Raw genomic sequence first — 25,401 nt, forward strand, 5'->3', positions numbered from 1 at the left:
AAACCTTTCACATTACATATTATCTTGTAACATCTAAGGCATTTTAGGGGATTTTAGGTTTGATGGCATAATTAGAAAATGGATAGCTAGTTTCCTAAGCTGCCTAATTTAAAGTTTACATTGCTGTAAGTAAACTGTTTCTTATGGTGGGAATGAGTAAAACTATTTTTTTTTTATTATTTTATAATAATTTATTAACAAATGTATTATGTTATTCGGCAAGGGCTGCATGTTGAATCACTGTTTTCATACTGTCTTGGCATTGTTCTATCTAATGACTAATGACACAAAACAGCTGCAAAGATAATGCAGTTTTTCAAAAAAATAAGGTCCCAGTCAACAGTAGCTCGTTAGACTTTAGTTAGTCTTTATCTCTCCTGTTAAAATCTTGAACAAATAATGGTGAGAAATCAGATTTCATATGAGAAAGTATTTATGCATTTTGAAAGTACTTCCTGTCTTAAGATTTTATATAATTCTATATTCTATTTATATGATTAATATAATCATATATGATTTATAAGGAAATACTGAAGCCCAAGCCAGCCCTAGTTTTAGCAGAACTGAAGACTTAATACTTAATAAAAAAACAAAGCTTTTAGAATGTAATGTTAGAAATGAAAGCTTTCTAGCAAAGTGAGGACAGCTTTTAGATTCTAGGTACCACGGTGAGCTCCTTGTATACCTCAACTTAAGTATCAAGAAGGAATTTTCTCAGAATTCTTAAAGGCCACTTTTTGGTTCAAGTCAGGAATTTGGCAGAAGAACTTACAGTGACATAATATGAGAAGCTGCGGTCTTGTGGAAGGTTGAAAAGCCTTTCTTCGAACTCGTGCGCAATGTACTGTAGTTCATTTGTGAAGAATTACACCTTTTGAAATAGTTTAGTTTGGGGATTTTTCTTTTTCACAGGTTTTTCTGGTACGCTAACATACCTTAAATTGGCAAATTTTCCGGGCCCCCTGTCATTTCCCCATATGCTGTCACACCTCTCCAAATACATTTTGACTTGTTCGCTGACCACATTGAAATAATTTAGATGCAAATGAGGAGCACGTATGTAACACATTTTAACATGGGAAATGAGTTTTTGACGTAGGGTGTCTGTAGTGACAAGATTAGAAAATTGCTGTGTTTTAAAGCTTAATGACCAAGAAGAAAATGTTGAATTCTACAAAAATACAATTACTTCTGGCATAGGCAGTGGCCAGATAAATTAGGATGAATTATCCATGATAAATTTTGATAATTGCAGGGCACATGGTGTACACTGGCTCCATTGTAATATCCAGTGTACATGGAGCATATCATCTTGTAGGTTAAGTGATGAATTACTGTATTACTATAGAAATTTATTGGAAAAGTTTACAGACTTAAGAAGTCTAAATTTCTGGATATTCAAGCAAATTATAAATAATTAGGTTGATTTTTCCTTTTACAGTATTTTGCAAACATTTTGATGAACCAATGGGACCATGATGAGATAGCTTTTTGTTAGATTTCCTGTGTTACACGTACAGTAACTAAAACAGCTATTCCATGTTATTTCTATTTGTTGCATTACACTGTATGTAAAGAGAGTGTTGACCCCAATAATTTATTAAGGTTTTTTGCTTTTCTTGCTGATGGTGTTTCTGTGTTTTGATGTACTGCTATTCTGTAACAGATTTAAGAACTGTAATATACTCCAGGAGCCATAAGTTGAAACTATTGTTAGTTCTGTAGTTCTAATGGCATGTACTGTATACAATTATTGCTCACTTGCATCTTTTCATCTTTTTTATAGTAAAGACAGCTTATATCATCTCTGCAAGGTTCAGCACTAACAGGGGTTAGGAACACAAAGTCCAGTGACGGTGATCAAAAAACACAATTATCTTGTAATATAGTATATATCCCATGGGTGAAACCTGATTCAGATCCAAAACCCAACAATGTTTTAAATCGGGGAAAAATAAAACAATATTGAAAAAGACCAAATGTGTAGATTTTACCAACATCAGATAACAAAGATTGATTATAGAACTTTTTCCTAGAACTGTATCCCAGTTTTAGTTTGCATTTGTGTTTGTACCAGCTAAATGTGTTAACAACTGTTTTGTTAACATTGTATTTTTGCCTTTTGCATTCAGTTGTACAGTTTTATCTTAAGTCTTGTGATTATCAGAATATTAGTTTTATTATTATTATTATTATTATTATTATTATTATTTCAAGTTTTGTGCCAATTCATTGACATTGTGTTACACAGATACTGTATCTTTTAAAGTCAGGTATGTAAATGTTTGGCATTTCAACTGCCATTCAAATAAGTTACTTTACATTCTCTGAACCTGTCAGATAATGTTTGGTTGTGGACTTCAAAGTAACCTTTGCGTTCCAGCAAAAGGTTCTCTGTTTAAGCAAACAGAATTTTGGGGTTGTTTGAATGGTTGAAATAAGTAAATGTGGGTTTTAAACTTGACAAAAACTAATTAATTACGTAAATAAGAAAAATATTGGTATAGATTTTTCCCAATGTGTTAAAGCTGCATATTTTAACAACTTTACACTGACCCTGTTTTAGTAGTGTTAGTAGCAATAGAAGATATGTCTGGTTCAAAACATTGCCTTTGTTATTTCTATATCTTGTGATTGCAAGGTTTTAAAACAAAAAGAGAGAGCAGCAGCAGGGACATATGTTAGATGCCTGCTTTTGTTTCTTTTCAACCATTTAGTAGCTAGCTGATGTTCTTTGGAATGCCCTCTATAGATCAATCATCAGGTTAGCTGTGAGAGTTTTAAACTGCACTAATTGGGCCCAGTGTGTATGTAATGGTTTACATCTGCTGTGTGCTGAACAAAAGCCCAGAATACATCCTCTGTAGTGCTGTTTTTCAGTCACAAAAAGCCTGTCCTGCAACAGTATCTGTGATCTTTTGTGCATGTTAAGAAACAACACAAAATGAAAAATGTCTGCCTTCAAATGGGTAGACTAAGACCTTTTAATGAGATTTAACAAAATAAAATCTGATCAAAGGCACCCCGTGATGACATGTGCTCTGTATTTAAAGGACAGTGTTTACTTAGATTGTAATGTGTGTGTTTGATGGCTTCTGATCCTTAACTCCAGTTACATCTGCAAAGTTGCTTTCATTTTTTCACGTTTTTTTCATAGCGGCCCAGTAGATAGCATCACATGGCTGTGTACACAGATGGTAAGATGATCAGAGCCTGCTCAGGGCAAAGCTTGCACAGAGCCCACTGCTTCCTTCAGCAGCTTTGTAAGATTTATGTGGAAGGGTCCTGTTAGACACAGGGCTCTACAGGCCTCCCAGAAGAACAGCCACACTCAGGAGAACCTCTGTGCTCATCGTGTTCCTCCAGTGTGTTAGCATACTGAGGCAGCCCTGGTTATCCAGATGAAGGGTTTTGTAACACATTTGTTGTTTAAGGAGCTTAGCTTGCGTACAATCTGTAGAATCGCGTCTGGTTAGCTAGAAAAAAAGTTTTATGTTTGAGAGTTTGTCATCATTATCATCATCATTAGCATCATTGTCATGTAATGATCCTGATGTGAATTAACGTTTTTCAGTAAGTATCAACAGCTACAGCTCTAGAATTTACTGATGCTGACTGATCATGCATTCCTTTCGTTGTCATAGTTGAAAAGAGTTTGCTGTGAAATAAAGTATTTCATTCTACAGAATCGGTTCATCCTGGCTTTGATCTGAACTGACTTTGTAGAACTGAAGAACTGTAATTAAAGAAAAAATAACATTTTGAAATATTTCATCTGATTGGGCGTTCGTAGAGTTTCTCTGAAAATTGGTTGTGAATAATTGTGAATACAATTTAATCTGTTTTAAATTTGGTTATATGAACTTATGAACACTGCATTTTGCTATCTCTTCTTTTGTGAACATTGTAAAAAAATCTAAAAACCCTAATTAGCAGTTTTTGTTTAATTAAAGAAGTTCCAGCTCTATTGTGTTTTGGAAAAAAGGATTTCAAGTGTGGGAAAGGATGAATTCAGCTTTGTCTATTAAAAACATAACCACATTAAGACTGAAAGCAGACCTGCTTTTCTGCATTCAACCCATCATTGATTTGCTTTGACTTGGAGAATAAATGGTTTTGAGACCCATGCATCCTCTGCACTAGTAGTAATGATAAATTATTGTGAGGAACATGAGTTCTCCACACTAGTAGTTGTAATAAATGATTGTGAGGCCCGTTCGTTCTCTCCACTAGTAGTTGTAATAAATGATGATGAGAAATGTAAGTTCTCCACACTGGTAGTTATAAATGACTGTGAGAAATGTGGCAGTGGAAAGCTCCAAGCATACAAATGGTTTCCAAGCTCACAGTCGAATGTATTTGGTTATGAGATCATGTTTAGTTACCAGCTGAAGGCCTGAAGGAAAGCTGATTGGAAATACAGTTGTTTGAGGCAGCTAACAAGCATACTATACTATGTAGGGAACTGTATTACCTACATGGCAGTATGTTATGCATGTATAAAGTTTCAGATCAAATCCTGAGTGCTTTAGAAATCAGTTTAATTATCTGCGGTTAGTTGTATCACTTCATAATTTACAGATTCCTGTTTCATGGCTTTCTTAAGAGTTTCTTAAGAGTGTTCAGTGCAGGTTGGAAATACCTGAAGATATTTAATTGTGAGAGCAGATCTCCACTGTTTCTACAGTTGCTTTTGTCAGTTAATCATTTTCAAAGACAGGTTTTTACATAATTGTTTTCTAAAGAAATTATTTTTTCAAAATAAATACATATATAGTATAATATAGTATATTTAATAAGGCAGTATTGAGTTTCAGGCTCTGGCCCTACTTTCACACTCCCATCTGACTTTTAACAATGATTAGCTCTGTCAAATGGTACATTGGTTATTTGGCCTAACCAGCACTGCAATAAGCTCTTGATTTCCTTTTGCTGTATTTTTATTTGAATCTCTGTTTATCCACTGTTACCAGTTTAATAAAGATGTTCGGCTTAAGTACCTTAATTATAGAAGCAGCCATGACTTTAGAGTTGGCTATGTTCACGATTGTTTCTGATTACGGCAAAGCTTAATTATTCAGTCCGTTCCAGTTCTAGCAGATTGAAAAGTTAAGACATGCCCTGAAGCAGCACACGTATATTCAGATAATGAAATCAGCAGAGAAACAGTATAAGGAAGACTTTATTCTGGTCACGTTGACCTGTATGTGGAGCAAGGGAAGCTGTGTTCAATACCAAGATTATGCACAGAAGCTCTGTGAAGAATATAAACTTTTTCTCGAGAAAAATGGATGCAGAGTTTTCTGGCTGTGGTAGCTCAATTCCAAAAGTGTTTTAAGTGATTCATTGTACCAGAGTTGTACAATAAGCCAAGAGCTATTAGACCTAAAGAGTATCTTGGAATGTAAGGTAGTTTTAAGGAATAAAAAATGTCTTTGTTAACATTTGAGCTAGTAAGTTTTGTGTTATTAGTATAAAGAATATAAACGTGAATTTCTGTTACCATATATCATCCAGACATGCTGTACCTGAGAGATTCTTTTTTTTTATTTCAGCCCATAGGCACGACATCTGAGTAAGGACAGATACGGGCCAGAGTGGGAGGTCAAAAGTTAAAGCACTAATTTTCTGCTCTATTGTTATAAGCTCCATGTATTCCTCTGCCACTAACACAACAAATTAAAAAAAAGAGTGAGGGAGCAAAAAGCCACAACTGAACATTAGGTGCTGGATGTGTTCAAAGAAAAAAATAGTAAAAACGAAATATTTCAGTGTTTTAGTTTATGATATTCTTGGTGAGAAAGGCCTTACATTAGTTGGTTTAAATAATTTGAAGACTAAATATTTCCCATTATACAGTAAATATGCAACATACTTTCTACTCCTACATGAAAGTTTTGCTACAGACACAAGTTGTTTTTTTCACTCTTTGTTTGTTAAGTAAAAAACTAAATGTGAACAAGTTCCATGTTGCATGGAGCAGAGAAGAGTAGGGTCTCTTCAGAATGTTTACTTCATACAGTTCTGGAATTCCTGTTTTCCATCTCTTTCCCTGTCTCCTTCCTTTGTCCCCACGGTCTTATTTTATGAAAGAAAGGTAATAAGAACCAAGAAAAGCTTAGATTGATAGTTTTCAAAATTTGGGAGAAAAACAATCTTATCAAAAAAGAGTGGGGCTCATTACCAAACATGATCAAATTTTGTCATGTCTGGCTTTTGCCTTTCCTTGCTAAAACAGTGGATGTCTTGACAGGTATGTCTAAGGTTCCCCCTTGGCTTTCTAGTCTTTTTGTTTCCCACAGCTCTGGGGGAGGCACTTTTGTGCAAGCCTTCAATAACTCACAGTGTCAAATCATTCCCTCAGGGAACGCATAGACTCGATGGATAAAGTACAAAGTTGAGCTCGGCGCTAAACCTCAGCTTTGTGCTTGTTAAATCGTATTGGTGTGTTTCAGCCAAATATATCTTAGCCACTCTTTGCTAAATCACTGGGTTGTTGGAAACAGTTTGTGGCGTCACTCCATGGTACTTGGTAGTAGGACAGTTTGATATATATACAGTATATAGAGGCAGCATCTAATGTGTGTGTGTGTTTTTTTTTTCAGACATACATAGGCTCTATCCTGGCAGCAGTGAACCCTTACCAGTTCATTCCAAACCTGTATGACCACCCTGCAGTGGAGCTCTACAGCAGACACCGCCTGGGGGAAATCTCTCCCCACATCTTCGCTGTCGCCAATGAGTGTTACCGCAGCCTGTGGAAGCGCCTTGAAAACCAGTGTGTCCTCATCAGGTACGTGGCTATGGTTGGGCGTTCGCATATCCACATCCAAGATGGTTTCTTGACCCTCCATTTGTAAAGTTCTTATATTTTCTAGGTTTCTGTACTGTGGCAAATGACACCTTCCGCTGCAGGATTTTTGTGAGAAAAGACTAGTTGGAAATGAGACGGTAGTCATTAAGTACTTGGAGGCGCAGGGCAGGTTTTAGCGTACAGTGGTTGTGATAGCAGCGGTCTTCATGCCCATGGACACCAGGCCAGATTTCAGAGACTCGTTCATGTGATTAAACAACAAATGGACAGAAAACTGAGAAAGTGCCTTTGAGTAAAGACTTGGTGAGGTGTAAGTTCTAGGACAGAGGGACTAGGTCTCGTTTTAGGTACCAATTCAGTTACTGTACATAGGCACCATGAACAGCGCTGAAATGAGAGAAATTCAAAGCCCTCAAAGCGAACGAGGCCTTGGTTGTCATGACTGCAGGAGTTGAGGAATGAAGTGCAGTGGAATAAAAAAGTCTGGCATTTGAGTTCTTCTCCTAGCAAGTATGTTTGCCCCCATAAATGACACCTTGTTCCTCTCTCCTTCCCTTCTATAAGCTCTGCTTTTATTTATGAATATGTGCTTAAATCTTGGACAAGCATCTCAAGTGCCTTTTAATTGTACTAAAAACTGTGAAGTACTGATTATGAGTGGTCTAAAAACAGGTTGAAAATACCAGTCTGTATTTTTGTGTTATTTATTTTGTATAGCTGAATTTTGTATATTTGATCAGCATAATTGAATATTTTTAATGTTTTTTTTAGCTGGCACAATAATTCACAGATTTTCTTATATATATATATTTGTATATTGGTCTTGCAATGAAGCCTGTTAGTTGCATTTATGTCCCATAGTAGAATCCAGGATTTCACTGCTGGTAAAATAATTGCACTAGCATTAAATAAATAATTGCCATACTTATTAAGCAATTAATTTCCATATTACCCATTTATTTTACAATTTTCTTTTGAATTTCACTCCATAATAAATGCTTTGAAACACTTAACAGCACAAGATGAGACTTATTCATACATATCCAGTTTAAATTAAAAAATGGATTGTGGAAGCGACTGAGATTCAGGGCCCAGCATACCAGGATGTGTGGAACATGTTAAATATGACCTGTTGTATTGATACAGGTGGCACCAGTCCAAACCTCGAGACAGATTTGGGGATCTTTGCTTCTCCTCTTGAACTGTTAGGAATGTTCCATTTCTGTGATTTATTTGACAGCATACTTACTGCTGTGTGTGCTTTCTTCCACTTCTTTCACAGCTTCACTGTTCCTTGTCATTGTCCGAAATTCCCCCACCCCCTTCACTGTTACTTCAGTAGTCTTCACTATTAAGGGTAACTTAAATTTAAAAAGAACTTAACGCTTGTTTTGTTTTGTTTGTTTTTTTTGGGGGGTGGGAGGGGGCTTGAAGTTCTCAAATCTGTTGGGAGCTAGAAGAAAAAATTTCAATCCACAAACAACAAAATTGGTCTTTTAACTCTTTCACACAGTAACGCACAAAGCCGAATGGAAATCTCCAGTGTTCATTTAGGATCGTATTGTGTATTGATCCGGAAAAGCTCAGTGAGCGGATATTAGAAATATGTCCGACTGGTGTCCCATCGGGTGTGCCCTGTCTCGTGTCCGTTGCTTGCCAGGATAGGCTCCAGTTCCCCTGTGATCATGTATTGAAAGAAGCAGTTATGAAATGGGTATCTGGATGGACAAATATGTCCTTCCCTCTTGGATGCCCCACAAGTCAGGTAGAAAAAATCTTACTGGGGAACTGTGTATAATTAAAAAAAGATAAGAATGTCCCTACAAACATCTGTAGGAAGTTTCCGTTTGACACATATTTCTTTGTGCTTTCATCCCTTGTTAAGTGTTCTGAAAACTAAACCAGCCAAAATTGGGGTATTTGGAAGCACTTTTGATAAAGAAAAAACAGATCCTGAAATAGAGTTTTACAATGGTCAAACATTGTGTAGAGATGTTGTTACTGGCACATAAGACCGAGCAGAAAGTAGGAAACACACAAACACCCAAGGCTGCAGCTCGTTGGTCTCGTTCATCAGCCCAAGTCTCGTGCTAGTGATTCCACAAAAGGTTGATATTTACACAAGGGGATGGAAAAAACTGTGAGAAAATTAACATTATCTTAGAATGGCTGCTCATTTTATTAAGGCAGGCCTCATTGTGTCATTTTGTCCATTTTTTTTATACTTAATGAGATGTTCTCTTTAAAGCATTGTATTGCCACATCTTCAGCTGTGTTTCAGGCCGTTGCTTTTTTTATCATAATACACAGTATTATGTTGAGTATTCATGTCTCGTCAAGTGTAACACGTTTTTTCTCATCAGTGATGTATAAATATATTTTCATTTGTTTTATTGAGAGGGAGAAGTTTTATAGTGCTGAATAATTAATGGGACCTGGCGAAAACAGAGGAGGTTATTGTTATATTGGATGCCCCTGGGGTGCCATTAGACTTATGAAGAGGGTTTCATAGACATCACTTATCGTGATATCCTCTGAGGCTAGGTGTGGCCTTCGTGGTACTTTGTTTTTGCAGACTTTTTTTGTGTGGAAAGTCTAGGTTGTCTTCAGACTGAAACTTGAAGCAAAGTTAGTAATTTAACAGTCAGGGCTGCAACAGTTCACCCCAACTTCCTGTCATTCACTGCGAGAAACAAATGATTCATTGTCAGATCCGAGTCTTTTGTGAATGTGGGTTCTGTTCACTGCCATGGGTTTTGCATGGTTGTCATTGTGGCTTCATTTACAAAGGTCCCTTAATAAATCTCATTTCTAAAAAATGTTGAATTCATACAGAGTTAAATGAAAATCCTAAAAGAATCTATTAAAAATAAAAAATACAAACTTCTCCACACTACTTTAGAAGCTGGGGTATATATGCTCAAAAGCACAAATTGAGTTGTGTGAACCACATATGACAGGCTGAAGGTAATTATAAGGTAAACCTTATTTAATTTGTCTAATACATTAATAAAGGAATTATGATTTTCTGTATGTTTGGCACCTATTTCTCAGTACTGTTGCAGTAAATGTAGAGAAGATCTTAGTGCTTCACTACAACTGTTTCCTCTAATTCTTTCTGCCCTTGACTTCAGTAAGTTATGACTGAATGTTTTAGCTTCAGCTTAGTTGAGTCATTAGTGTGTTTATGATTTAATTTGTGAAAACAGCTGGTTGTGGTATTGTTTAACCTTAAAAATAATGCCCTACAGTAGTTAGTGACATTGCAGCTGTACAATATAAGCTGATAGCCTACCGTAAAATTTTAGTTTGTTCACAGTTTTTTTCTTTATACTTGGGGATCGTATCAGCTACTTTTTTGTTAAGTGTATATCATATCTAAGTACTGTGTGCTTGGTTTCTACAGGGTGTGTTACAGAGTGCCCTTATTGCTGCTTGGTCTGAAAGCTGAGCAGTTCAATTAACTGTTTGAGTGTCAAATAAATCTCAAGTTGTAGAGCAATAAATTGTACATTGGCAGTTTAACTGGATTGAGGAGGCAGCCTCAGGCAAGGAGATAATAAAATCCAGACACAATCTGATACAGTATGAAAGTTCTGGAGGGACTGTAGGCTGAAGCCCATTCTTTAGGTGAAAATTAAAGCCACGTGGCTATAAATGTCAAAGAAAATCTGCAGGAAGGCAATTTTATGGGAAAATTCACAAATTTGTTAGCTTCACAGCGTTAGTACCATGATATCTTTTACGTCACAGATCATAAAAGCATGATAGCAAGTAAGGCTAATGCAAATGCAACACCACTTACAGTATAGGAAATTTGTTTAAGTCTTCCATCTTGTAGGGTTTTTAATCCAATCCTGAATTATCATGCAGCTACCACCTAAATCAATTATTAATGCCATAATAATCATGTATTACACTTGTATAGCGCTTTTCTGGGCGCTCCACTCAAAGAACATTACAGTTATGGGGATTCCCCTCCACCAATGTGTAGCCCCCACTTGGATGATGCAACGGCAGTCAAAGTATCCCAGTAGGCTCACCACACATCAGCTATTAGAGAGGAGGAGAACAGAAAGCTGAAGCCAATTCATACATGGGGATTACTAGGAGGTCATGATTGGTAAAGGCCAGGATAGAATTTGACCAGGATATCGGGGTCACACCTCTACTCTTTTCAAGAAATATTCTGGGATTTTTTAAGATCACACTAACCTTTCACCCTGGTACAGAGGATGCAATGTGCTACAGAAAACCCTGGAACAGTTCAAGATTTCTTAAATAAATAATATTAACAATCATATTCAGACAACTCTTATAGGCTCCTCAAAGATTTGGAAAGGGAAGCTGTGTTTCATTCTCACAAATAACAGAGTGGAGTTATATTATTAGAGCCCTGAAGTACTTAACACTGATAGATTCACAGGAAATTGCCCATCCTCAAAGAAGATTTTGTCTGAGTTTTTCTTGGACAAGAGACTGGGTACATGGAGGATTTAGAGTTATATTGTGCTAGTTACATTATTAGTTTCTCTGGGCATGAAGTAGTCTTTGCTTAACTGCTCAGAGGGAACACAACAAAAACACTAATCCATTGTTTCCAAGTGTTAACCCAAGGTAAATGCAAGACAACACAGACATTTTCCGTAACTAAACACTCATAACTATACTGGATGGCTGTTTGGAAGTATCCTCCACCATCACAGACGCTGCTGTGGCTTGGCCAGTCTAATAATAACAGAGAACATTACGAAGAAGAGACTGCCTTGCGGTGTAATTAAATTGTAACTTAATTTTGATTAAGAAGTGCTGTCTGTCTTCATCCTTACTTGGCTTTCGAAAGCCCTTGATTACACTCCAGGTCTGTAAAACTAATCCAGTACTCCCTGGGGTATGAAAGAATTGAGAAAATTCCAATTAGCCTACCAAATTTAATAAACGCACACTGGCAGTTTGGACTGTTTATAGGCTTGTCACTGCAAGAGCCAAGTCACCGAAAACCCGAACGTACCATAAATTTGAAGTGCCATTTATTACAACATACACAGCAAATATTTCTAGTGTACACCATGGAGCCTGGAAACACACTTCAGATATTAATGTTTTCTGGAAGAGATCTGATGAGCATTGAGATCGTTTTCAAACGTGTCTGATAATTCAGCTCCTGCTCATTTTTAGGGGTCTGAAAAGAGAAACTTGTGGCAAGGCCTGACATCTCAGCCATGCTGTCTTTAACAATGTTTCCGACTTTCCTCCTTTCCTTAGATAGCGTTGCAATTTTCAGATTCAGTGAATATAATGAGAACAGGAGTGTTTAAAGCAAATAGGTTTTACATGGTTTTTGGTGGCGTTTTCAGCAGGGAGACTTTAAGAGTGAGAGCAGCCCAACACCAGCCTGGCTCACTTGCTCAAAGCCTTGCAGTTATGTCGACAGTTCACATTTGAAGGGCTCTCAGTTGCGCTGGCAGAGACGGCATCTTCCCTTCATCTTTACCTCTATTGCATGGAGCCATCATCCTTTCAGAGTTCTGAAGTGGTTTTACTGGGCTGTGGTTGAACAGGTCAAGTGAAGTGGTCTCTGTCGACAGGGTATGTGAAAATGAAAAACTGTGGGAGGAGCAGAGTGCTCCGCTGAGCTTTATATGGAGAGCTGCATTTCCCTTTTTTAAGTTTGGTCTTGTGTTGCACCTGCTCTAAATATACCAGTATTATTGTGTTTGCCCTTGTTGTCCTGATCACATTTGCATTTATATCTGCTGTTTCTTGTCATACCCTCACCACATAAAACTTCATTAACTCTTTGCATCACTCTGGATAAATGCCTCTGCTAAGGAAATAATACCCATATGATGTGTTATTCATTTACATAACAATAAACAGTACTTAAATATAGAGTTCTAAAACTGTAATTGGACATTTGCTTATCACATCCTCAAGATTTCTAGATGTCATGTAAACATTTCTTAACAGCCTCAGAAATGCTTTAAAGAAAATAATATTTATTGGTCACTCTCATTGTGTTCAGTGCGTTATCCCTCTGCAGCATGGCTTTTTATGTGTGTTCAGTCCTTGGTGTATTTTTGCACCCCCTAAAAGCACTGCATTACAAGCGTCTACATCTTTTCTGACATTGTATAAATGAACAGGCTATTAAATGTTACTTTTCCTTCAAAAAGCTTCAAGCTCCACTGCAACCCCCACTTCTGTGTTCAATATAAATATTTTTATAGACCGCATTCCAGAGCATAGACCATTCACTGGGCCCATCTGGTAGTATTTGTGAAGAATAAAGGAACAGCCTGAATGTGACCTAATTTAATAATATACTTCTGAACTGAAGACATGCCAGATTTATTTATGAAGCTGTTTACTTTAATTTGATGAAGTTTGTTTAATCGTTTGTTGTATTACAAATAAGTGGCGTAGAGCTATCAGTGCAGTCCAAAATCAGAACAGAGGGACAGCTAACATACTGTAATTGACTGTGACTTCATTCTGTTTAAAGGAGTTAAATTTCTCTATGCATACACACACAGAAATAAGAAGCAGTGGTTTTGGAGGCCTTTTGTTCTCCTGAAAAGTTTCTGATATTGTCCAGAACTTCTTCAGGAGTCTCACAGGGGAGTGTTGTGCAGTGTGGCCTTCACAGTAAAAAATACAAGATTCCTCTTGCAGTCAAAGATAAATAGCAGGTTTTATTCTCAAAATAAGGCCTTTTCAGAGAAAGCAGAATGGATTTGTTTTTTTTTACAAGGCAGATGACTGTTTCGTTTTGGGAAATATTATGTTTTGTCTTTGTGTAATGTTGTCAAATATAACCTACGTATCTCCCACACACATGGTGTGTTTTGTTCTCCGAGATATTTTGTACATGTGAAAGTCTGTCAGTGATGCTGCTGTACTGCCTTTAAATTATTTCTGTAATATAATGTGATGGGAAGAGAGAACACTTCTTCTCTTCAAGATCTTTTAAATTAAACCTCTATGTGAGCTATTCATTTGGGACTGGAAAGACAGGGGTCATCAGATAACAGTGTTGACAATAAGCATGCCTACCACCTGGCTGGTTTTTAACTGGCCTGGCTGCTTTGTTTGTGCACTTGCTGGTTGTTGGTTGTTGGAAACATTTTTTTTTCTCTCAAATTGGCGCACAGTTACAGATCATAATTATAGGCTGCTTTTGTGCAGTAAAGTTTCCAAGACCCACTATCAAGCCCTCACACCCAAAAGGCAAGAAAGCTGTTTTTTTTTTCAGACTTGAAAATGATCCTATTGGAGTGACAGAAATACGCAGCTAGACTGTATTCTCCATGCCTTGAAACAAGATGCCCATGGCTGGATGTGAACAACAGAGATTAGGGGGTTCTTACTGGGATTGCTTGGCACTTCCTATCATCTGTTACATAAGGAGGCTGAACTGAATGATGTTAAACCTGGGTTTAGTGTCAGTTCAACAATTATTGAGTCACTCTAGTTAAGAGCAGGCATAAAGCTGACTCGCTGTGCTTCAGAACAATTATCTTTCTTTAGTTTTTCATTATCTTTCTCATTCTTTCATTTGTAAGAATGATTTCTAAAACCTAATAAATGTTGTTAAGTTTTAATTCATTTTACAATGCACTGCCATTTGTAAATATCTATGGAATTGTTGTTCTCTGTATTAGTTAAATGAGTTTAGTTTAACCTAGTTTAATTAAACTTAAAATCTTAACTTGCTATAGTGATTGTCTAGCAAACATGGAGGATATTTAACTGTCAAATAAGTGTATGTGATGTCTAATAGACCGGCACTGTAGCATGCCCACCTTGTAGTCTGATTTTGTCAGAGTTAAGCAAGGGTTTGGACTGGTCAGTATTCAGATGGGAGACCTCCAAGGAACATCAGGCTGTGCTGTGGTGGTGTTGGTGGAGAAGTAGGAGGCTCCCTTTCCTTTAGGCTACAATTCAGAATTCACCTCCTTCAGGGGGAGACATATTAAAAGGAGGTCTTGCCTACTTTTTTAGAGTAAGGGTGCGGCTAATTATGCTGTTTGCTCATATAATCTGACCTACCTATAGAGCCCCCTTGATTAAGCTGGTGAAGTAGTTTTTCACTTCTTTACCTGATCTGCCGCTTAGTGAGGCTGTCAGCACATAATGGCAACAATGTGGTGATGGAAGTGTATGTAAAGACTTTTGAGATGCCATAGGCTATATTAAAAAAATGCTATATAAATGCAAGGAATTTGTATTAACAATTCATTAATGAATTATGGTTTTGGAGTGTAAGGATATCTGGAAGTTTACGTTTGAGACCGCATGCCATACTTTGAAATTGAATATCATAGCATTTGATAGTTTTCAGAGCCAAATAGATAACCTTTCTGCAGTACTCAGTAATGTTCCAGTCCTAGCTGCACAGAGACACAGTCTGCTTCTTTAAAAGACTTATTTGTTTCATATGTTCTATCTGCCAAAATTCTGACTTAAGATGGAATCGTTCATGATTCACTTGCATGAGCTGAGTGTGACCTTTTTGGTTATATCATGTGCCTGTTAACTTCTTTACAGAGCAATGTCTGCCCTCTAGTGGGCAGCCTCCTGTTTAATAGAGACATTTTAAATAGGAATTTCATTTACATCTTTTCAACCTCCAAAAAGGAAATAAGATGTAAGTTTTCAGTTGCACACAGTATGGAAATGCTCCAACATTTCAGCAAATAATCAGTTTATGCTATAGAACTGCCAGAATCTGAGTTCACGTTGTAGCGTGAGATGTCCCCAGGTTTTAGTGCATGATATATTGTATTTATGAAGCTATGTTTTACCACAAAGGAGACTTAGGTTTTCTATTTACTGTACACATTACAATGAGCTGTGTTTAGTGTAGTTTAGTGTAAATGAACTAAACGGATAATACAGTGTACTATCTTAACATATGAGAATTCTGCTTTGTGTTCTAGTTTTGACCAAATCCAGTTTTAAAGGCACGTAATCAGCATCCCAATCATGACTTTGATTTAATTAATGTCTGTTCTCCTAATGAGCGCATTATTTATAAACTTTTTGTAATTGTCCTGACTTCGCGGCTAGTTTTCCTGACTTCAATGCTTGCAGCAATGGCTCGAAAGGCTGTCAGTAGTACTTCAGCAGCCTATACATCTATATATCTATATCTTCTCTTGTTTTTCAGTGGAGAAAGTGGTGCTGGCAAGACAGAAAGCACAAAGTTGATCCTCAAGTTCCTCTCCGCCATGAGTCAACACTCACTGGAAGTCACTTCGAAGGAAAAAACATCCCATGTAGAACAAGCCCTTTTGGAAAGCAGGTGTGGGAATATTAGTGTTCTGCGACCGGGACAGTTGTGCCAAGCATAGTGCAAGTAGCCACAGAGATAAGTAACAGGTAAAGGTTTTTTTCCATGCTGAAAGAAAAAGAAAAGAGACACAACATTTTGGCTGTGTCCACCTGAAGACGGCAGTACAGCCAAAATGGTGTGTCTCTTGTCTTTTCCTTTCAGCATAGAATAAACCTTTACCTGTCTTTTGCAGGCTACTGTACACATGCTGACGCAGCTACCCACTTGAACTTCTTCAACTCATAAGAGTTAGGAAAACATTAAAATTTCTGTGAAAGATATTCTTATCAGCTTGCCTCAATGCCCCCATCTTGTGGGAGAAGGAAGGCCCTGAGCTCTTTGGGTCATTGGGCCTAAATCAAACACCATTTTTCAATATATTTATGCTTTAGGTTTCGAAATCTGTATCAATTCTGTTACCTCAGTCAAGAACACATTTTACGTACTACTGTAAAATTGAACATCTTTCCATTGTAGTTTATAAAGAATGATGCTAGTCTCATCGTGCATTATGTTGACTTTCCTTGAATACATTCACCCTCTGTGATTTCCCTGAAAGCTTTGTTGTAATTTTAAAGATTTAGTGTGTATACCATAATGCTTAAATTGACACAAGGAAAAATTGATTTTTAATAAAGGTACTATACTCCTTAACCTTGTAAAGATGTTTTATTAAACTTTATAAAATGGTTTGCTTATTAAATGTGCTCAATGATGTCTACAGTATTTACTATTTGTCCTCAGGTTATTTACTTATTCTGAAACAATTGCCAGTAGTCTGACATGACTTTGTTTGCCATTTTGTTTTAGTAATGTCGTTTTATCTTTTTTCATTTATCCTACAGCCCAATCATGGAAGCTTTTGGAAATGCCAAAACTGTTTACAACAACAATTCCAGCCGCTTTGGGAAGTTTGTACAGCTGAATTTTTGCCAAAAGGGGAACATTCAGGGAGGCAAAATCGTTGATTGTATCCTTTTTTATGTAAAAGTGCTGCTCATGAAAGTTTTCCTAAGTGAGGAGGTAGCAGTTAATTTTGACAGAGCTGGTAGCCATGAACAGAACTGTTTTTAGAAAACACCCCCTGACCTTCTATCCAAGATGTCCAGTACTTGGATTGACAAAACAAATCCTCACAGTCAAAACTGGACCTCTTAAAATCTGTACAGTATACAGTTTGAAATGCTGCGTACTGGCCTGTAGCTGTATAACAGTCAAGGAGGAGGAGAAAATGTAAAATTATTTTTTTTATATTTTTAAAAATGCTACTAAAAAGGTGTAGGATTTGAATTAGATGGAAAGTATTTACTGGATAATCAAATAATGGATTTAAGTCTTTCCTTGTTGTGTAAGGAGAGCTTTGCTGGATTTCACTCTTCCTTATAGATGTAGAGCACATGACTGGAAAATAGCGCTAAATCCTGCCATTTCTTTTTCCCCTCAATTATGCCAGTAAGTCATTTGTTCTCCAGATCTAGGACACCCTTCACCTACACGGAGAGATATTATGCAATGATACTAATCTGTCGGTAATCTTCAAAATGAAAAAATTGGATGACATATTTTGCATGACCTTTATTTGAGCCAGAAGCAGATAATCTGACAGTTCGAGCGCCTCCTTGAAAAACAAAACACCAACGGATGCATTAAACAGTTCGACTGTTTGTTTAAACAACCTTCACCCAATAGAACTTCACACACTGTGTCATTTGCCTTAATTGTTATTTTCAACCCAAGATTTATTAGAGAAGGTAAGGCTCATTGCTGCAGTATATTCTTCAGCCATTTGCAAGCAGGACTCGCTGGGGTCTTATTGTTGAGGTTCAGTTATCTTTTCACATGCAGCTGTATTTTCTGTTTCCTTGCAGAACCGCGTGGTGAGACATAACCCCGGTGAGAGAAACTATCACATTTTTTACGCTCTGCTGGCAGGAACCAATGCAGAGCAAAGAGGTGAGAATAAGACAGGATGTATGTGCCATTGCACCCCATTACAACACTGGACTGCCTCCTTTGACCAAACCACACGTAGCCTTGGCAGCACAAGAAGAAGCAACACTGTCGCTTGTTTAAGAAAGTCAGCTGTGGTGCACTTTAAAGCTTTCAAAGCTCACAATTTGATCTGGCCAAGCTTTTGCATCTTACTTTCCATCAATAGCCTGCTTGTTCTTTATCACAGAGACTTGCTTGCAATGGTAATGTCAGTCTTAATGTCTTAATCCAACAAATACTCGTAGAATTATTTCAAACTAATTTGCAACCCCCAGAAAATTAACATTTCGTAGTAGGTGGCTGATTCACGTTTGGTACAGAGAAGAAATGTTGAAAACAACCCTGTATGTGTGCCCGTTCAAAAGGCTTGTTGAAAGACTGGCAGGCTCTTAGGCGTTGAATTATCGTAACTGCTTAACTCTGTTTGTGTTTTGCAGAAGCATTTTATCTGTCCCAACCTGACAGCTATTATTACCTTAAACAGTCTGGGTGCATTGAAGACAAGACAATCAATGACAAAAACACTTTCCATGAAGTTCTGGTAAGTGCTACAGAAGAATGAATGATCACATATTCACAGCTCAGCCACAGCTCATTTCAAGGCAGTTGCACATGCTAATACATCATTTGAATTGCTCTGTTAGATCTAGGAGCTTAAGCCGACAAAGAAGATTTGTGTTGTATTATGAAAGACTCGGCAATCTGTTGGGCAACTCGGGATGTTGTAATGCTCATGTAGAGCCTTGCCGAGTTAAATTCAGCTCTCGCACCCAAATTGGTGTGTCCAATTGGCCAAAAGTCTCTGTTTTGTGGTAGGTTTCAGTAGGCCAGGATTTCTGTTGGCACGTCTTATTGTAGTGACCATTAAAGTTCGTCATTGAGGTTCGGTAAGAGCTGTGTCTGTCAGAGTACCGATGGCAGGTCCAAGAGTTAACAGTCCTCATCCCTCCTGAGCAAGTGTGTAGGCGAACCACATTGATTAAGAACGCTGATTAAAACTTAGATATAATAAAAAGTCAAAAAGGAAGTGGTAAATCTAAAATAACTGAATTGCAGACCATATAAGTATAAAAGTTTTTATCAGGTGCAAGGTACATAGTAATAAATTGAGGCACAAAAAATGCAGCCCTTAGGTCTAATCAAATACTTTGAACATAGATATCAAAAAGACAGAAATTGTGAATAACATACCAGTCAGTTTTCAGTATGTAATGTGCTTTATGCTTATCAAAATGAACATATTTAAAAGGTTAGCATTGGGTATAGCCTCTGTGAACATTAACACAGTCCTGGCAGCCTTGGTCGGGCTATAGTTAGACTGCTGTGAGAACGACAGCCAGCTGGCAAAGACTGCCGAGGCTCAGTTGTCTCATCTTAATAGCGAGGAACTGGCAAGTTCGTCCCACAGGTGTTCCATGGTGCTCGGGTCAGGAGAAGAATGAATTGAATGAAGGAGCACGACCTCAGCCTTGTTTTTCCTTATAAAATGTATTTTTAGAATGTCAGTGAGTTAGGTAGCCAGGGAGTTGGTTGTATTTCCATTTTGCTAAAAGTGTCCTGCAAATCATAGAAAATCAAGATTTTGCATCCATGCTTTTTTCATCTACACACCTCACTGTGATCCCTGTGTCTCTATTAAGAATGCAATGAAGACAATGCAGTTCAGTGCAGAGAACATCCAAGAAATTCTTCGGCTCTTGGCTGGGATTCTTCACATAGGAAATGTGGAGTTCATGACGGCAGGCGGGGCACAGGTCTCCTCAAAATCAGGTCAGTAAACGCTTTGTGAGGTCCATGGCTTTCTCTTTCCTTTCTTAAAAGGCTTATCAGTGTTATGACACTTTGTATATTTTTCCCCTGTTCACCCGATTAATATTCCCTGGATTACATATAGATCAGATCCTCTAAAAAAACAGTGTAGTTCAGGTGGGTAGCTGCGTCAGCATGTGTAGGCCACAAAGGAACAAGTAAAGGTTTATTCCCCGCTGAAAAGAGAAGAAAAGAAACAGGACCCCCAGATGCACACCCGAAGAAGGCTCCAGAGCCAAAACATTGTGTTTCGTTTCTTCTCTTTTCAGCATGGAATAAACCTATTACTTGTCATTATTTTTAATTGCTGCTTAAAGATGGCCAGTGTTCAGTTGAAACCACTGTCAGTAAATTGTAGTAGGTGGAAGTGGAATGACTCCAGAAACTTGTAGATGCAGTTGTGTTGAATAAAACAGTGTTCCATCTTAGGCATAATACTGTAGATGTTATAGATATACAATATAGGCATAAGAACGTAGTCTACAGTATATTGTGGAGTTTAATCACTTGTTAAGACATAGCAGAAGAGAAAAATGTGACCAGGTCCTGAGAACTTGCAGCTGGTTGTACAGTAGATGGAAAACCAACAGCATTGTCATGGTTTTTGCACTTTGAAGCTTTGGGCAGAGCGGCAGAGCTTCTTGGGCTGGACTCAGGACAGCTTGCTGAGGTGCTCACACACAGGTCCATGATTCTCAGGGGAGAGGAGATCTCGACACCACTCACTGTGGAGCAGGTGAGAGCTGCAGCTCAGCGGCATGAATTTAAACAGCGTCATCGCTCATTCGAGACCCTGATCTTGTCCACAAACATCAGCAGATATTCAAAGGGGCACTCGGGAAATTAAGCATCAGTCCAGACAAAAGTAAATAGGTCCTTTACTGGATTTAAAGGAATGTTGGGAACTAGCAGGCTATAAGAACTGAATCTTTTTAGTATTCAACAGAGAAGACTATGAGGGGACTTGATAAAACTATTTTAAGTCTTCTAAGACAATGAGAAAAGTTAACCCAACTGATTTCCTCAGCATCAGAAGTGAAATTTGAACCAGAAGACAAAAGTGGAAGCTACAGAAAAGTGCATTTAAAACAGAGAGATCAGCAGGCAGGTTTTTCCATATGGGGCTGTTGGAGTCTGGAGCAATGTACCCAGCCATGTTAATGTTAAGAATTGGCTTGGATCAATTAGTTTTTTCCTGCACTTCAAAACACCACTGCATTTCTATCTCGCTACACTTCAGCCCTTTGGCGAGATTCATTCAATTGATGGAACATACAGAGGAGGAAAGCCACATCACAACTCAAAGAAGAACATACATTCCCAAGCCCTGGGACATCAGAGCAACCATCTAGGGAGTCTTCTTTGATCCTGATAGTTTAAAAGTGTTAATTAAACACATAAGGTTTTGCTGTTTAAGATGCATCATAGTTACAGCTGGTGGTGAGATTTATTTTCTTGGGCATTTTTTCTCTTACTTTTTGTTATGGAAATCACAAACAGACCCTATTCCATTAATATCAAAGGCTAACTCGTGACTTTTTTAGTTGGTATCTCAAACCTTGCAAGTGCTGTGGTCAACTGGCTTTGCTTTCCAAACAGGCAGTGGACTCCAGAGATTCCATGGCTATGGCACTTTATTCCCAATGTTTTACCTGGATAATAAGAAAACTCAACAGCAGGATAAGAGGAAAGGAGGACTTCAAGTCAATAGGGATTCTGGATATATTTGGATTTGAAAACTTTGAGGTAGGTCAGATGAAGCCATTAAACCTTGCACTGAGAAAATGAGTTTTGACATGTTTGATCATAAATTCTGGAGATCAACAAGTGCAAATGTATAAATCTTTTAAAGTTATGACCCGCAGCAAAGTCGTTTTTCTAGAAAAAGAATCAGGATATCATATTACTCAGGCACTGACATGTAAATATTAATAATTTTAAAAGGCTTTGGCTTTATGGTTTTCCCCTGCTTACTATATGCTTTCTGATTTTGATCTTTTTATGTTTATATTGGCATGACAGTTAATAAATCACACCAGAATTGTGTGACCTTAACACTTGTCTGCATTAGTTTCAAACAGGGCAGATTAGGAAAAGTAATCAATTATTTTCTGTTTTTGCAGTGTTCAGTAAGTCCATTTATATAAAATGTGGATAAAGTACACTTTATCAAAATCTTTTCAAAAGCCACATTGGTGATTCAAATCAGATTAAACATTTAGAACATGACATTTCTTTGAATATTTTCTTAACTATCTTAGTTTGCTTCTTAAAAATCATGCTATATAAATTAGCTGATATATCCTAAACTTAGTTTCAATTAGCTGATATATCCTAAACTGTTTTTTTATGTAAACAAAAAACGACATTTAAGAGCCAATGCAAACCTCCCTGACTCTGAGGGCACCATCATTTACTTCATGAACATTTCTTTATTCACAGGTCAATCGCTTTGAACAGTTCAATATAAACTATGCAAATGAGAAACTTCAGGAATATTTCAACAAGCACATTTTTTCTTTGGAACAACTTGAATATAACAAGTAAGCTGTGGATTCTAATTTTTTAAATATTTTGTGCCTTTTGTCTCATATCTAAGCCTGATCTTGATTCTGTCTGTTCTGTATCGCATATAGTAAGAGCGAAGTTTAGGCAATACTGAAGGATTAAGATGTCTGTAAGAAACTGCTTATCACCAGCAACACAGTGAAACAGCATTAAACAGGTAGCTGAAACAGTAGAAGCCTCCACTCAGAGCACAGTCTGGGCCTGTAGCCCATGTCTCAGTGTACTGAGTGGTTTTTCTAAGGGCATAGTCGATTCAAGGCAGTGGTTCTCTCTAGTGGTTCAATGTCCTTCTCCCTTGTTAGATGAGGAATTTTTGCTTTGGGCTTCTAGAGTTTAAGTCTAACAGTGCGCGTGACCAGTGTCAATGACACTTAATTTCTCCTGATGCCAGGGCTGTAGCGATTCTCTGAGCCGGTAATTGCAAATTGAGAGATAACAGATAAGCTCAGCTCAATCTTTGCTTTGGCATGATCTACAAATTCAGCATTGATTGAATCTCTTCAAAATCAGATGTTTCTGCCCTTATTTTAAATTCTGCCCTCTTTGTATTTGTTGGTATTATTCTTCTTGTTCTTCTTATTAATAATCAATCAAATTCTATAACAGTTAACATGTATGGCTTTGTCACATTTTTTTCAATTAAGCTACAGTACAGCATTTCATTGTGTTTTGTTAAATAACGCTGATATAATGTAAATGTGGTAGCCAATATTGGGTTGAATGTGCAAATTTCATTTTAAATATTGGAACAACAGAATAGTTCCAGTTAATGTGGAAATAATTAACATTAACTTCAGAAGTCAGGAATTTTATACATTATGAAGAATTTATAACCATAGTTTATGATTGTGTAAGATATGACAACATTACATGTTAGAATAGATTTTTAGGAATATCCTAAATATAAATAAGTTAATCATTGCTTTTAACCATAACACCCTACAACTCACAATTGACAACCCACTGAAGCTAAGCAGGTGTGAGCCTGGTCAGTACCTAGATGGGAGACCTCCTGGGAAAAACTAAGGTTGCTGCTGAAAGAGGTGTTAGTGGGGCCAGTAGGGGGCGCTCACCCTACAGTCTGTGTGGGTCCTTATGCCCCAGTATAGTGATGGGGACACTATACTGTAAAAAGGTGCTGTCCTCTGGGTTAGATGTAAGACCGAGGTCCTGACTCTTTGTGGTCATTAAAAATCCCAGGGCATTTCCTGAAAGAGTAGGAGTGTTACCCCAGCGTCCTGGCCAAATTTCCTATTGGCCTTTACCACTCATGGCCTCCTAATAATCTTCATCTCTAAACTGGCTTCGCCACTCTGCTCTCCTCCCCGCTGAGAGCTATTCTGTGGTGAGCGTTCTGGCGCACTATGGCTGCCGTCGCATCATCCAAGTGGTGCTGCACATTGGTGATGGAGGAGGGGAGTCCCCATTACCTGTAAAGCACTTTGAGTGGAGTGTCCAAAAAAGCGCTATATAAGTAAGGAATTATTATTAGTTCTGGTGTTGTCCCCTTGAGTGAGGAACTTCACCTGAAGTGTTCCACTGAATTTCCCAGGTACTGTATAGTTGCAAATGTAACCAGCCGCATAAATTAGTAAATCCTGGAGATTAATCAAGAGTATCTTCAGAATTATGCAAAGACACTTAATTATTTTGAAGATAAAGCGAGACCTTATTTAACAGGTGATCTGAAACAGATCCAGACCCCAAAAAACAGTTAGGCTACTAAACTAGCCTGGCCTCAAGAGAAAAAAATGATATTATTCATTATCACAGTTAGAGTTAGAACACGGGACTGGATTGCTATGACAGATCTCAACAATCTTTCAGTATTATTTTATATGTTCTCTTTAGTGTTTTTTATTTTGATTTATACAAAGTACAAAACTAAAAAATAGACAATTCAATTTTTTTAGAATATGTAATGTATCTCTTGTTTTGCCTTTATATAACTCTTTTTGTCTTTCTAGGGAGGGTCTGATTTGGGAAGATATAAACTGGATGGATAATGGAGAATGTTTAGATTTGATTGAGAAGGTAATTATTTTTGGCTGTTATGAGTAGACTATTTTTTTAAAATGGGAGTTAGCCATATAATGTTAATGTTATTTTCAATTGTGACATTTTGACCAGCTATTCAGACGTTTTTCAGAAGGGTGACAATTATTTCTCTTTTGTTTCTTAGAAATTGGGCCTTCTGGCACTGATTAATGAAGAGAGTCACTTTCCGAAGGGAACTGACAGCACTTTGCTTGAAAAACTCCACAATCAGCATTCGGTAGGATTTCTGCATGATTCCACTCGCTAAGCCATTGGAAGTGTTTGAACATACAGACCTAATGCTAAAACTTGTACTACTATAAATGTTTCAAAAAATATATAAATGTGGTATTTTAATTGGATGCCATTTCTAATGGCCTTTATTCAGGTAAAGCACACTAAATATCCTGTACCTGGTATGGGCACAAGTATTCAAGGATATGCCTCACAAAACCTAGAATGGCTCAAATCAGTATTTTGTCTAGGCAGTATTAAATATATGTACACTTTTTGAACGCGATCAGTCTGTCATTGTAGTTGGGAACAGGAGGACTACGCAGGCTTAATGACAACCATAAATCATAGAGGTTATGTGTTGAAATGTGCAAAACTGAGCCATTAGTCCATGATAAATGACACCTCATATCACAAAAGTGGCTCTCTCAGAAGACAATGGACAGGTTCTGTAGGCAGTATGTACTGTATGTACACATATAGACCTACTATACTTACAGTAGATGACCACATGGGATATGCTTGGCTCCCGGTGCCAAGCTACATTATCCAAATGTTTGTCTTTGTTTTTTTTTTGCTTGTACCATGTGAATTGTACCACTCTATGCCT

General features: G+C 37.5%; 1 protein-coding gene across 1 annotated transcript in view; it reads left to right on the forward strand.

Moving 5' to 3' along the window:
- The window catches only part of myo10 (myosin X), a 133,960-nt gene that overhangs the window by 60,852 nt on the left and 47,707 nt on the right, over positions 1–25,401 (forward strand). Inside the window, exons 4-15 of the mRNA XM_069190954.1 lie at positions 6,606–6,793; positions 15,987–16,121; positions 16,997–17,121; positions 17,889–17,902; positions 18,020–18,104; positions 18,581–18,684; positions 19,784–19,913; positions 20,570–20,688; positions 21,552–21,698; positions 22,395–22,495; positions 24,488–24,554; positions 24,703–24,795. Of these exons, the coding sequence (XP_069047055.1) occupies positions 6,606–6,793; positions 15,987–16,121; positions 16,997–17,121; positions 17,889–17,902; positions 18,020–18,104; positions 18,581–18,684; positions 19,784–19,913; positions 20,570–20,688; positions 21,552–21,698; positions 22,395–22,495; positions 24,488–24,554; positions 24,703–24,795 (1,308 nt within the window). The remainder of the gene's footprint in view (positions 1–6,605; positions 6,794–15,986; positions 16,122–16,996; positions 17,122–17,888; positions 17,903–18,019; positions 18,105–18,580; positions 18,685–19,783; positions 19,914–20,569; positions 20,689–21,551; positions 21,699–22,394; positions 22,496–24,487; positions 24,555–24,702; positions 24,796–25,401) is intronic.

Source organism: Lepisosteus oculatus, chromosome 6, assembly GCF_040954835.1.
Source record: "Lepisosteus oculatus isolate fLepOcu1 chromosome 6, fLepOcu1.hap2, whole genome shotgun sequence".
NCBI lineage: Eukaryota > Metazoa > Chordata > Actinopteri > Semionotiformes > Lepisosteidae > Lepisosteus > Lepisosteus oculatus.